General features: G+C 22.8%; 1 protein-coding gene and 1 pseudogene across 3 annotated transcripts in view; one reads left to right on the forward strand and one right to left on the reverse strand.

Moving 5' to 3' along the window:
- Positions 1-14,653, forward strand: part of LOC112591802 — a 61,886-nt gene that overhangs the window by 39,600 nt on the left and 7,633 nt on the right. For all 3 annotated transcript variants that reach the window (XM_025335731.1, XM_025335730.1, XM_025335732.1), the window contains exon 3: positions 2,303-2,417. In XM_025335731.1, the coding sequence (XP_025191516.1) occupies positions 2,303-2,417 (115 nt within the window). The remainder of the gene's footprint in view (positions 1-2,302; positions 2,418-14,653) is intronic.
- Positions 293-1,178, reverse strand: LOC112591801 (annotated as a pseudogene).

The following is a 14,653-nucleotide window of genomic DNA, read 5'->3' on the forward strand; positions in this document are numbered from 1 at the left end:
ACGACGGATGCACAAGATTTTTCAAATAACCCCATAAAAATAAATCCATTGGTGTTAAGTCGAAATACCTTGGTGGCCAAAACACTGTACCTCTTGTTCCCATCCATCTTCCCGGAGAGTGCTCGTCCAGCCAACCTCTCACAATATTTGAATTGTATGCTGATGCATCATCTTGGATAAAAATAGGGTCTATTCTATTTGTATCAAGTAATCGAGAAATTATTGGCCACATACGTTCTTCTAATAAATCTTTATACTTTTTTTCGTTTAAATTTCCTTCAATAAAAAAGAGTCAGATGATCTGCCTATTCCAAATTCCACTAAAAACATTTAATTTTTCTATATTTTGAGCATGGAATTCTATGGATTCATGTGGGTTTTCGTCAGACCAATGATACGTCCAGTGTCTACTTGTTTATCCGTTTCTGATAAAAGTAGATTCATCGGTAAAAATTAATTTATCTATGAATAGTGGGTCCTGACTAATTTTATGTAACACCCATTCACAAAATTTTAAACGCCTCTCTTCATCACTCGTATGAAACTGCTGAACAAATTTTGTTTTATATGCCTTTAATATATTTTTTTGAACATTTTATGAACAGATGATTTGCTTACTACAGTTTCCACGCACCTATGATGCACGGATAATTTTGGAGCTATAACTACACTTCCAAGAATGTTAATGATGTTATCAACATTTTTAACACCCTGAGATCTACCTGACTTATTTCGTTCATTGACGCTACCTAAAAGTTAAAATTAAGTTATTAAAAAAATTATGAGATCAATAAAATAACTCAATAATAGGTACACAGCTTAACACTCGCCACCTAATATCTACGTAATGTTTAGCTTATTGTAGGAAAAAATTAATTTCTTATAAATATGTACAGTGAACAGCACGTCGCTTATAACTTATAAGACTCACGAATATAAGATACAGTCGCTTATTAGACTCTAAATCGTCTGGAACGGTCCAAACGAATCCAAATACCAAAATTTGCAACTTTATTATAACATGAAGATAATGCAATTTTACCTGTTTCCAAAAATCCGAGATATTAATCTGTTTATAACATTGTAAGGTGGTTTTTTACGATCAGGATACTCAATTCCATAACTATATAAGCAGCTTGTCTATGACTTTCGTTGTTTCGGAAGTAATATTTCACCATGTCGACGTACACATGTATTGAGTATGTATGAGTCATTTTAAATATTGAACAAAATATGTAAGAAATAAAAAATTATAGCTAAGGACACAGTACGTACTGTACGTATGACACAAATAGCAGTAATAGTTATAAAGAAAGAACAAAAAATAATAACTTTAATTGTAATTTACAAAATTACGATATGCGTAGATATTATTATTATAAATTGCATTAATTATAACTGTAAGATCATGTCCAATTTCGTAACTTAAGGGTTCACTTCATGATAATTAAAATACTTAAAAAAAGGTAACCAGTTTCATTGTTCAGAAAACTATAAGACACAGCTATTTTTATTTATATTCGAATCAAAACTTTAAATAAGTATGTAAAAGTATTGTCATGCTGAAATAGATATTTTATTATTGAAATGTAAAACATTTGATTTTTTTACTACAATTATTCAAAAACATAACTTGATTAATTTCTATTCAATTTTAATATTTATTTTTTTTTGAACTGCTTTAAAAAATATGTTCAAAAAATGGCCATATTAAAAATTAAAAATTTTTAAATACATCAAAAAAACTTTTGACAATTTTTGAATTAAAAAAAAATAAAACCGCGTTTAAATATATTGATTTTCCATGGGGATATTAAGAGTGATAGGGACTATTGGGACACACTGTATATAACCTAAATACATAAAAATTGAAATAAATATTTATATAAGGAAAAATTAGACTTTTTATAGTAATTTATTCAATTTTAATTGCAGTAAAAATGCATAATACCAGTACTAGGTAATAGTCTCCTTGAATTGAAGCATTAAAAAAAAAGTATAGACTAAAACAGAAATCAACACAATAAGTTATACACACAAAATTAACAAAAATACACAAAAAAATATAAACAAAAAAAAAATATATATATATATAAAAGTTTAAATATAATTTACTTTTAGTACAATTGCTTAAATAATTTACATGTGTATAATGTATATATATATATCCTTTGATTTATATGGTATACCTAGCACAACTACTTAACCCTTCATATAAATACTATTATAATTTAATACGTTTTCTTCTATATAATTTTAGTTTTTTGTAATCTTTGTATAGTTATAATTATTTTTTTTTCAGATAGTTTGTGGCATTACCGGGTTAGTTATGGGTATGGTTGCCACTATAGAAGAAAAAGGAAAAATGAACTTGGGCTTAGCAATTCCGGCTGGAATTCTGACAGTTATTGCTGCAGGTGTGTATGATATATATATTTCATCATGGTTATTAATGAATAGATAGAGTGTTTATGACCTTAAATTATAAAAAATTCATATAAATATACGCAAATATATCTCGAAGTATTCATTTGTAACTATCTCATATGATATGAAAAAATTGTTTCTATTATCCGCAATTAATTTACAATATACTACATATTTTTAATTTATGAGTCATAGTAAACATAGGTACATATATTATTTTATATTAACACATCATAATCATAATTTCACGTGAATTTCAATACCAACATTGCTATCTACTTAGGAGTATTTCTTACAAACGTATAGCTGTAAAATAATACGTAGCACACTTATTTAATGTAAACTAACTGATATGTACAGAGTAAATATAATAAAAAGAAAAAAAAATATTTTTAAAAACATAATTTAAAATCTAAAATCTGAGAATAATTATCTACAATTTATACAATGTACAGAAAATAATATATTATAATATAAACAAATTTTGTTAGAAATAAAAAATAAATAAATATCACTGCTTCTATGCTATACTAAATGGATTTATAATACCTGCATTTGAATGATTAAGACAAAAATACACGAACTTCATGTAAGCAATATAGATAAAATATTATATTACTTATATGAAATAAACCTGTGATAGATTATGTTAGAAATTAGAATTATAATAGATTTATCTAAAAATTCTCATGAAATAACAATATTTTTCTATTGAATTATAATAGTTTACAAGACCATAAATACTATCCAAAATTTTAATATATTGATCAATAAAATTTATGGAATACAATATTGAATTTTAGTATTTTACATACCGCTATAAGTATACAATATGTTTTTAATTAAAATTGTAAAAACGTATGATATAGAAATTTTTTGAGAATAATTAATATTATTGTTTAAATGTTTTTGGTAATCATTAAATATTAAGTAAACTAAAAAAAGCATTACTTTTTTTTTACTTACTATGCTGTGTTCGCTATATATGAATATTATTTAGAAAAATACTGTTAACATGGTATAAATTGTTAGAATACAACTTTAAATGGTCATTTTTAAAATATATTTAGACCATTACATACGCAATATATTATTTTTATATTTTAAATTATAGCAAACAATTTCAAATAATTTATAAACAAAAATTCAACTTATAAGACCATTATCTCCTGCTGTGTCTATTTTTAACATTTATATAACTATTTATAAATCATTTAAATGATTCTGTAAAATGATTATTAACAGCTATATTAATGGAACAATAAACGAATTCTTTATAAGTAAATATTTTTTGATCACATTCTGCACATATAGGTACACAACATTCAGACAAAGAAATTGCCCTTTTTATGTCATCACCAACTAGGTCATATTAATAGATCTCTAAAATGGTACACATAATTCGTTTAATTTAAATTTATAAATCATAACCAAAACTCACAACTTTACAAACATATCAATGAATATTATTTTTAGCTAAGAGATAAATTCTGCTGATTGTATAGTAAAATAGTAAATGTAATTTATAAATTCAAATACTGTAAGAAATATTGAAATATTAAAGTTTGCTACAACATTGCTGATACACTATTATATAAGTGAATTATCTAATAAATTTCTACTCATTACGATACATTGTATTTTAATTTAACTAAAAACTAATGTAGTCAATTCGCGATAAATGGTTTCAACCTGTCTAACAAACATAAGCAATCAATCTAAATTTCCGATAGTAAACTTAAAGATCCTGTATAGTCCTTAACCCGATAACTTTCTAACTTAAATGAAATCTTACTCCTATATATTCTTATTAATATTATGTATATGCAATTCGTAAACATAAATATTTAATATGAATGTAATATATTTGAATAATAATCAACAAAAGTATATAAGATAAAAAATAATTTGTTCACAGTGAGAGCAAAAGATAATTTTTAATGTATACAAGTAATTCTTTCATTAAATACCATATTATAAAACTTTTACTTGTATATTTTTTAAGTTTAATTCATATGTGTGAAGTAGCAATGGATAGTTTGTAAAATTTATAATGCACTACTAAACTTATTCAACTTCATTTTAAATACTTACTATTAAAAACTATATTGAAAGTTTACTTTTAAAACGTTATTCTATACATGTCATAAAAAATGATTAAAATAATTTTACATAAAGATGTGTCTAATCAAATTCTACTTAAAAGTTTTAAAACATTCTAATTATATATAATTTATAACTCATATATAGCTATATTTATTTTAGAAGAAATAAAATAATAGTAAAAAATGATTTATTGTTATATTTTAATAACTCTTAAATAATAATAATAATAATAATATATAAGTACTATTTATGGTTTTAAAAAACTTATAAAAGTTTATTCTTATTCATTGGATAGCTTTGAATAAATTGAATTCAAAAATAAACAATGAAATAATATATAATTTTATTAGTTTTATATCAAATTTAATATTGCTTCTTAATATGCAAATATGAAATTATAATATTTACTAACATAGTGATAATAAACTTTTGTATTGAATACAATGTATACTATACATGTTTTTATGATTTAGATATTTTTTTTTCAATGTAACGATATTTTAGAAAAACAATAAAAAATAATATATTGTTTAAAATTTATTAAAAAATTGTCTTGAGTTTATAAAAATGAATTTTTTTAATCAATGTACCAAAAGTCAATATTAGATTTCACTTTAAAGTTTAAAATCTTACACTTAAACCAAAATCTTAAAAAAAATATATATAAATCCCGGTGAATAAGTTAAATATATAAATATTATTTTTAAAATAATCTGTAACAAAACAAAATAATAATAAAAAAATTTTTTTAGGATAACTTGGGATTAATTTTTGAGTATAAACTATGATTCTTAAAACGTTCGGATAGGTAGCGTTGGAGTGTTCTCAAACTATCATTTAACTTCTTTATCGATTATAATGTGATTACTTATATATAAAGATAAATGGTACTTTATGAACAAGTCATTTTCAAAAATTTTCATTAATTTTCGTGAGATAATAAAAAACGCTATAAATTTTGGAGGTTTATGATAAAAATATTAAATTTAACAATGTATACTTTTTCATATCACTAAAAATACTTAATTTAATTATTGTACATGTCTTATATATATTATTAAATAAAATACTAATTAATCATATAAATAAATAACATACAAGTTTAGAATATTGTTCAAGACTGAAATAGTTAACTAAATGTTTTGTTAAATTCTAAATGAGTTATTAAAGAAAAATATAAGTTTAAAAGGCATTTTTATTAGTTAAATTAGAAATAAAAAATTCTACTTAATAAAAACAATTTAAACTTACATTTTTTTTAAATGCATATTTACATTTTATGCTAAATTAAAATAAAAAATCTAATAAAAACATACATTAAAACAAAAATATATTATTGTAGAAATACTCCATTTTTTTTTTTTTACTAAATAAATAAGAAAGAGAGGGCTTCAATTATAGAATCTTAAAAACTAGTTAAAGTAATAAATTATTATTTAAGTTAATTTTGTAAATAACTTTTCTATAAATGCGAATTTTATCATTAGTGGAAAACCCTAAACATGGATGACCAAATTTCTCGTAAGTTGGTTTTTTTTTAAAATATAAATGGATTTAATTTTGAACTGAATAATTCGTTAATGTTGTTTGAAATTTAAAATTAATATATTTAGTCTGTTTAGATGAAATTTCTATAGAAACTTATATTTCTGTATTTACGTATATATTAAAATTCAGCAATAGTGCAATCAATACTTCAACATTTTACAATTTATTAGGTTTTGCTATACATGGTACCTATTTCAAGTTTTTATTCTATAAAAATAATAATATGTATAAAACAAAATATTTTTTAATTTATAGAGCTAATATCATGAAAAAAATATAAACCTTAACGAAATTATAAAATTAATTAATTGATTTATAACTACACATTATTGAAAAAAAAAATTATTTGCTAATTTAGAAGCTACTTTTGAATTAAAAGTAACTAGATAGATAAATTAGTTAAAAGTAACTTAACTATAACTTTTTAACTCTTCAATGGAAAAATCTTGAAATTATATTAATTTAATTGTATTAAGTATAGTTTAAATTTTACATGACGATAATTTAAAATATAAAAAGAAAACTACACATCTGTGCATTATAATATTTTAATAGAATAATGATTTTCAGTAAATGTAATTATTAATAAGCACGTAATCAATAAAGTTTAATTATGTGATATACAGAAATTTAAATCTTATGTAATCTTGCACGGTTAACCGTAAATAAATTAAAATCAAATATAATCAATTTAATTAAATTTAATATCATATTTTATAGACAAAATACACTATAACATCAATGTATTTACAAAAAAATACTATTGTTCCTCTAAATTAAATTTCATATTTTTTATGAAAATTATAAAAATATTAGATGTAATTCTATATGGTTAATTAAATAGTTGTTATTTAATATTTATCCAACAAACTTTGAATTCAAATACTCTCTTATGAAAGGAAATATTATTAAATTTAAGCTAATTAGTAAAGTACATTTATTACGTACATCACTAATAACAGTTAATGCGTGTTTTAATTTTTAAAGGTTATAATTTCAAGGTTTTTTTTTTAATTAACTAAAGCTACAATCAACTCATTAATTATTATAGTAATATTTAATATTATTTTTGTATTAAAATAATTACGGCTTTTTAATATTTTAAAATTTAATAAAAATATTTTATTTTTGCAATTTCTTTTAATTAAATATTTTATTTAATATTAAATTAAGTATAAATATATCTATACACATATACTTTACTTCTTTTATTTTAACAATTATAATTTGTAGCGACACTTAAAAGTAATAACTATTTTTTGAAAGATTAACACAATCAACGATGCCTAATTAATAACCATTATTCTTATTATTTTACGCTATTTTAAAACTGGGTATTAAATTATCATAGTTAAATATTATATTCATACAAAATAATAATAAACTTTTATAGGTGATAAAATCAGTTTAAATAAGTAGAATTTAATATACATAGTGATAATAGTAATAAATTTTAATCGTTTAATATTAATTATTTTTAATATTTTTTGAATATAAATGTTAATTACGCATTTTAGTTTTTTTTTTTATTATATTACCGGAAATATATAAATAAATTTTATATTATTAGATTTATAATGTCTAGACATTGTAAAAAACTACCAAAAATATCAGGTATTATGTATATAATGATCACATTTTTCATTTAGTAGAAACTATAAATAATGACAACAGTTAATACCAAATGAAAATCAAACCATATGGAATTAAAATAAAATGATCAATGTTCTATAAATAGGGACAGATCCGTCGAACATTACTAATATGTATGACTTTCCGGGTGGAATGAAAATTAAATTCTAACGCAGAAATTAGTGCTTGTTTAAAATATTTTGTTCTTTCCTACGAAAATACATCAAATAGGTAGTTAGAAAAAAAACTTTTATTCCATATTAAAAAAAAATTATGAAATCTCTATTTTAGAAAAAATGAATTTTCCAGTTAGTATTGACCAGATTTCAATGACTGCACAGTTGCTGCAGATCTTAATGTAATATTTTCATTTGGAGCAGTTTCTACAGCTAATACATTTTCTGAACATATTGTAAACTGGAATCGAAAACATAGTTGTTTTAACTTTATTTCTATAATTATAACATATAAATAAGAATAAAATAGATACAAAATGCAAAATAAAAAATAATTTGTATTCTTTAAAGATTCAAGCTGATAAATCTATCGTTTGAAACTAATATTAGTAATCAGTGACTAATCACATATTTACTATTTGGTAAATCTTTCAATCTTTTTACTTGTTTTTACAAATTTTTTTTAGCTTCTTTTCTTTCCTTGAAGCATTCAATCAAAAATAAATAATAATTTAATTACAATATTAAACCTAGACGATATGATTCTTTTTATTTCATTTTCCACAAAATCTGTTTAGATAAAAACCTTGAAAATAGTCCAATTTTTGGTAAACTACCAAACATTGCTTCATATCGACTACGTTTAATACCGAAATTTAAAGCTTTATTTTTCATACATTTTAATAATTTAAGGCCTTCACTCTATTTTTTTGGTATTATAGCTTTGCATCCACATAGTCAGCATATTTTTAATATCTTAGTTTGCTCTCTCCGCGCTACCCTGAGATTCGTTATGCACAATAATCAATTCAGACCACATTTTTTTAAAAGAATTTACAATTTAATTACAAAATTCTTGGCGCTTATCTGATTTCAATTATAAGAAAACACCAAATAGACGAAAAAAAAATATCTAAAAGTACATTTACAATCACTTCAGCTCTTTTAAATTTCAATGATATTAAAATACAAAATTTGGTCAGATGATCCAAGTAATCAAATTTATTCCCTGGTTAGACTGAAATTGAACATCAATTAAATCAAATTGTTAACGGCTATTAAAATCTTTGAACACCATTGGTTTTATAACAATTCTTATTTTTGACTTTTTTTTTTTGGCAAAGTATAATAATATACAAAACCAAGTATTGCTTTACATTAGATTGAGTAATATTTTTATAATGTTTATTTATTTCATATGACTTGTGATCTCTACCTATGCACCCAATAAGAATATGAATCTCGTGTAAATAATCAAAATTTTCTTCAATCATAAAATACGATTCAACGTTTTGATTTTGATTACTTACGGGTAGTATTAATTTTTCAATGTCGTTTATTTTTACAATGTCATAATTATTAGGGTTAAGATTTATATTCAATGAAAAATTATATAGTATGCATATAGTTAATTAAAAATATGCAAAAATATTCAATTAACGTTATACACACCAAAAAATAAACACATAAAAAAAAAAAGTTCATACGTTTTAAAATTAATAAAACAATATTCTTAACAATCTTAACTATTCAAGCTATTCAAATTTATTACACAAAATAATTACATGGTGTTTTAAATTTTCAAAACTGAACGATCTTCTGTTAGACTATAATATGTTTTTATATAGCTACTTTGAACAACGTCAATACATACTATCACACAATAAAAACGTCTAGTAACGAAATATACTTTAATACATTCGTATTAACAATTTTTAACATTCACATAAAATTTTTCTTTCATTAAATTTAATTCATTCAGATTCATTATGAATTATATTAACATTTAAAATAATAGTCTAGAGACAGACAAACCAAAATTGAACACGTATAACTGTAAAACTATTTCTCAACATAATATAATAACACGATAAACGTACATGAACATTGCCTGTTGGAGCCGAACGCTAATTTATATCTGATACGAATAGACGACTAACTAAGACGACAGATAAGACGTCATTTGGGTCACTCAGCGTTATTGGTGATCATATTTTGTACAATTTAACACATTATTGAAGTGATGGATAATGTATAAAATAATTAATTAATATAAATTTATATTGTATGCATTACCTACACGTTTTAGCTGTTTCGTAAACTATCTAATTCAACACTTTAACTGTAGGTAACATATATAAATGGTGATTCACCAAGCACGCTTACAACAATTTTATCATTTAATAATGAGTTTATTCAAATTCTGACTTTTTGGAAAATTTAAATATTCTCTTATATAGATCATATTTTCAAATGTTTATAATTATTTGTATCACATAAGAAGTATTCTATGATGATACTAACTTTTATTTTCCAAATGAAAATCTCCCTTTAAACTGTAAATCACTTAATGGACAATTCTTTTTCAAAACATAAATGTACCTAATTCAAAATTCGAAAGGGTAATATTTCAGTTATTAAAATTCTTTATGAAGAATTAAAAAGACTTTAAAAATGGTTTTTCATAAATATGAAATAGATGTAGTATTAAATCTAGTATTTATGGGCGGGACTCTTACTGCCTAAAAATGACTTTTCGTTTTTTGCCCACATCTCTTTTCGCCAAAATATTTTAAAACTACTTTCTCTTTTCTCACAAGAATATTATAGCACTTTTGATCACAAACCTTGATAACCTTGGAAAATACTTAATTATTTATTAACGCAAGTTTGTTTTATAAAGCCATTTAGCATTACCCAAAGAGTACTACGAGGAGACGGTATTTATTATTCTCTAAAACTGTATTGTGTATTTGTAGATTAGTAAGTATTTGTCATTCATAACAATAATGTGTTAATAATAAAAGAAAATAGATGAGTGTTAAGAATATTATAAATTCAGAAAAAAACAAGTAATATGAAAAATATAAATCGTCAAAATATAATTATTAAATTTGTAATTTATTAATAAATAATTAAAAGTGAGTGTTAACCAAAGTTTGCATTATAAAAATGTGGTCAAAAATGTTTATACTATTTTTGGGTGAAAGGGAAAGTAGTTTTAAAATATTTGAGCGAAAATAGATGAGAGCAAAAGGCGAAAATTCATTTTTGGGCGAACGAGATCTTACACAGTGTACTTAGACCATTTTTATAAATTATAAATTTTGATAGATTAATATTGATTATTAAAATTTCAAGTTATCAAACCGTTTATATCATCTAAATTTGTTATCGTGGACCTATTATATTTAGTACATTAAGTTAACTAATTTAATTTTAATACGTCAACATTTTGGAAAAATTATCTACTTAATAATTAATAGTATAAAAGAGAGAGGTTCTATTTTTAAATACATAAGTTTTTACTTTCGCAGAAGTACAGGAAACTCTTTAAGTTGTAAAAAAAATCTTAAAACTTTTCAAATATGGTCCTTCAGATTATTTAATAATTTAATTATTTATTGAATTATCAGTTTTTAAATAACTGCATTATTGAAAGTAAAAGAGCCGAGCATACTTAATGAAACACTCTATATATACGTCATACTTCATATTAAGTCGCTTGATTTATGAAAATATTTTATTATTTATAACTGTTAGTTATCGTATATATTTAAATAAAAAATTGTTAAGAATGTGCAACATCAATATTATTTTCTGTTTTTAATTCCTGTGATACATCGGACACTATTTTAACTTAATTATTTTAGATTTTGGATAATGTTAATAATAATAATAATCGCTATACCTCCCTCCCTTCTTAAGTGTTTTATATTTATAATATATTTTATTTTATTATTTTTTTGTACAGTTAAGGTAGAAAGATATATTATTGTTGTTAAACTTTGCTATATCGATCACAGAGAGCAAACATGCGAACATAAAGCCAACATTATACCTCATAGTAAGTGTTAAATAAAAAGAGGTCCTATTATATAAATAAGAAAAAATCCAAGCCTAATAATAATAATTTCATTGAACATGTCTTAAAAATTAAGAGTATAAAATCTGAATATGGTTAGACAAATCATTACTAAGTTATAGAACAATTTTTTTTTATTTATTTATTTATTAATATATAAAATTATACTTAATACAATTTTTTTAAAGTTTCAAACTCACTTTTTTATAGTTTCTAATAGATGTTAAATTACTATTATTACCATTATTATTATTGTTTTATATTTTTTGTTTCAATAATACCTGTAATATTTGCTGAATAATCTGAAAAATAAAACAGTATAATTTTAAAATAATGGTTTGTCTACTTATATGTAAGTTATTGCGGTGTACAAATGATACTTGAATTATAAATAATAGTTATGATAATAAAATATAAATATATAGCACTTATTAGAAATAAATAACAATTTGTTCAATGTAATATTTAAATTGTTTTTATTATGTAAAGTTATTATTGATTACATCATAAATATAATCAATATAATTATTTTTGATGAATTATATTTTAAACATAATCCAATAGATTTTTAAACGGTTATAGTTCAAAAATCCAAAATAATAAATACATGTTTATCTGGACAAACTCGAGTTGGTCCCAGATTTTAAAAACAGTATGAGTTAGTCCCGGTATAGTTTATGGAATACACGAGTTGGGTCCCAGTATAGTTTATGGCATACATGAGTTGGGCCCAGTATATTTTATAGAGTACATGAGTTGTGACTGGCCTAATTGCGTTACCCAGGGGCCAGGAGACATCACGTGGAGGTTGGCTAGAATTTTATTTTTGTTACGTTAAGGTATATATTAGATTAAATTAAAAAAAAAAAAATATTATATATTATTTAGAAATAAATATTTGTATTATATCAAATATAAGCTAGGGTAGTGTTTTCCAATCTATGGGTCGCCTCAGTCGTGACCTATAATTAAAAATTTAAAATACATATATAAATATTTTTATTTTTCTCAAATAGGTTGGGAAACACTGAAATAGGGAATAAATTTAAAAGACACTACTTTTACTAAATTCAATCGTGTCAATTCTCCACTAGTAAAAGAAAGCATTTTTTCACTTAAAAAATTTTCTTTTTCTGCCATTTTTTTGATTGATTGCGTGGCTGAGCTCCGAAGTGATACATAAATTTCACTATAAATCCCAAGTAAGTCCAAGAGGGGACAAGCGCCCTGTCTTGCCCCGCTCAATGGATGCCCATGTACTGGCAAGTTACGTAGGACCCAACCCGTGTTTTTTTTTTTTTAAGGGATCAAATATCTCGGGACCCAACTCGCGTTTTCCCGTTTGTCTTACAGATAAATGTTAAAATATTATTTTCAACATTGCATTAGCACTCGATATCCCAATCAAATGATTTAATAAATGGTATTAAAAATTTAAAATATTTATATTTATCTAGTTTTTAAGCGATAGAATCTCAATCAATTACATGTTATAAATAAAGTTCACAAACCGTGATTATTTATGTTTATTCGAAATATAAAATAATTAACCAAAAAATAAAACTTAAACAAAACAGTATTAATATTAATATTATACGATTCTTAATTTATTAAATCGATAAAAAAGAACGTAATTTATATTGATTTATTTAAAGGTACTTAATTTATAAATATATTTATAATATCTACATATCTACTTAATATTTATAAATGCAAAAACTTACTGTGATAACATAATTTCCTGTAATATTTAACCAAAGTTAAATCATCAAAACAGCTGCATAGTGTACCAGTAAATGTCCGTATAATTCAAAAGCATTAATTAAATGAATAAAGTAATACAATGAGCTTAATAAACCCAAAACATTCTGTTAGAACTCAAAGTACCATTTTTCTCTTGGTACATATGAGTTACAATCTCGTTAAGTAAAGAACCTGAATTCAAACTAAATTTTTTTTCTAACATCACTTTAATAATTTTATAACAAATAAAATTCATATAACATCATTTAAAGGATTGTTTTACTGTTTGATATCTAAAAAAAACTCATGCATAAACATATATTTATCAATATGAACTGACTAATGGAAATACATTTTTCTTCTTCGCCACTTATTATATGTACAAGATACAACATTTAAAATATATCATAATATTAATTCTATAAGCCTTTGAAACAAATATTTTAATTTATATGTTTTAATATATTTTAAACATCTTTTTTCGCTTTCCATTGCCGCATACGACCTAATGCTGCAAAAAATGTCAAAATGCATAACCCACCCCAATAACGAACAAAATTCATAACAATACACCAACTATTTTTACGTGTATAAAAATGACTCGATATAATGCATGCATTTGATAAAATCAATATTCTAATATCACTTATGAAAATGACTCGAAACTACACACATTATTTTAGAAACCACAACATGCCAACATACACATATAAATTAATTTTAATAAATATTGAATATTATTTTTTTTTAATTATCATGAAAAATTATGAATAATAGAACCAATGTTTACCAGACTTTTATTTGTTCTTTTAAAAATCAAAAATTAATGTATGAAATCGAATTGCTTAATTATTCCTTTAGTTATTTCATTAACAACTTGAATATTTTACTTAATTTTAGATATCTACCTGTTACTATCATATAGCTATTAAAATAATATAAGTATATAGGTGTATTTAAATGTGGATATTTTAAATCAATCAAAAATAATTTAACTAATATTGGATATTATTTATGTCTGGACTGTTACGTTCTCCGTCAAAACAAATAACTAAAATAACAAGTAGATAACATTTGAAAATTAAGTAACAGTTGCGTGCCTAAACTATGCAATATCTACTAAGATATTTATAGTATTTAGATTTGTGTGTGGTTG

This window comes from Melanaphis sacchari, unplaced genomic scaffold, assembly GCF_002803265.2.
Source record: "Melanaphis sacchari strain LSU unplaced genomic scaffold, SCAv2.0 Contig1439_pilon_pilon, whole genome shotgun sequence".
Classification (NCBI taxonomy): domain Eukaryota; kingdom Metazoa; phylum Arthropoda; class Insecta; order Hemiptera; family Aphididae; genus Melanaphis; species Melanaphis sacchari.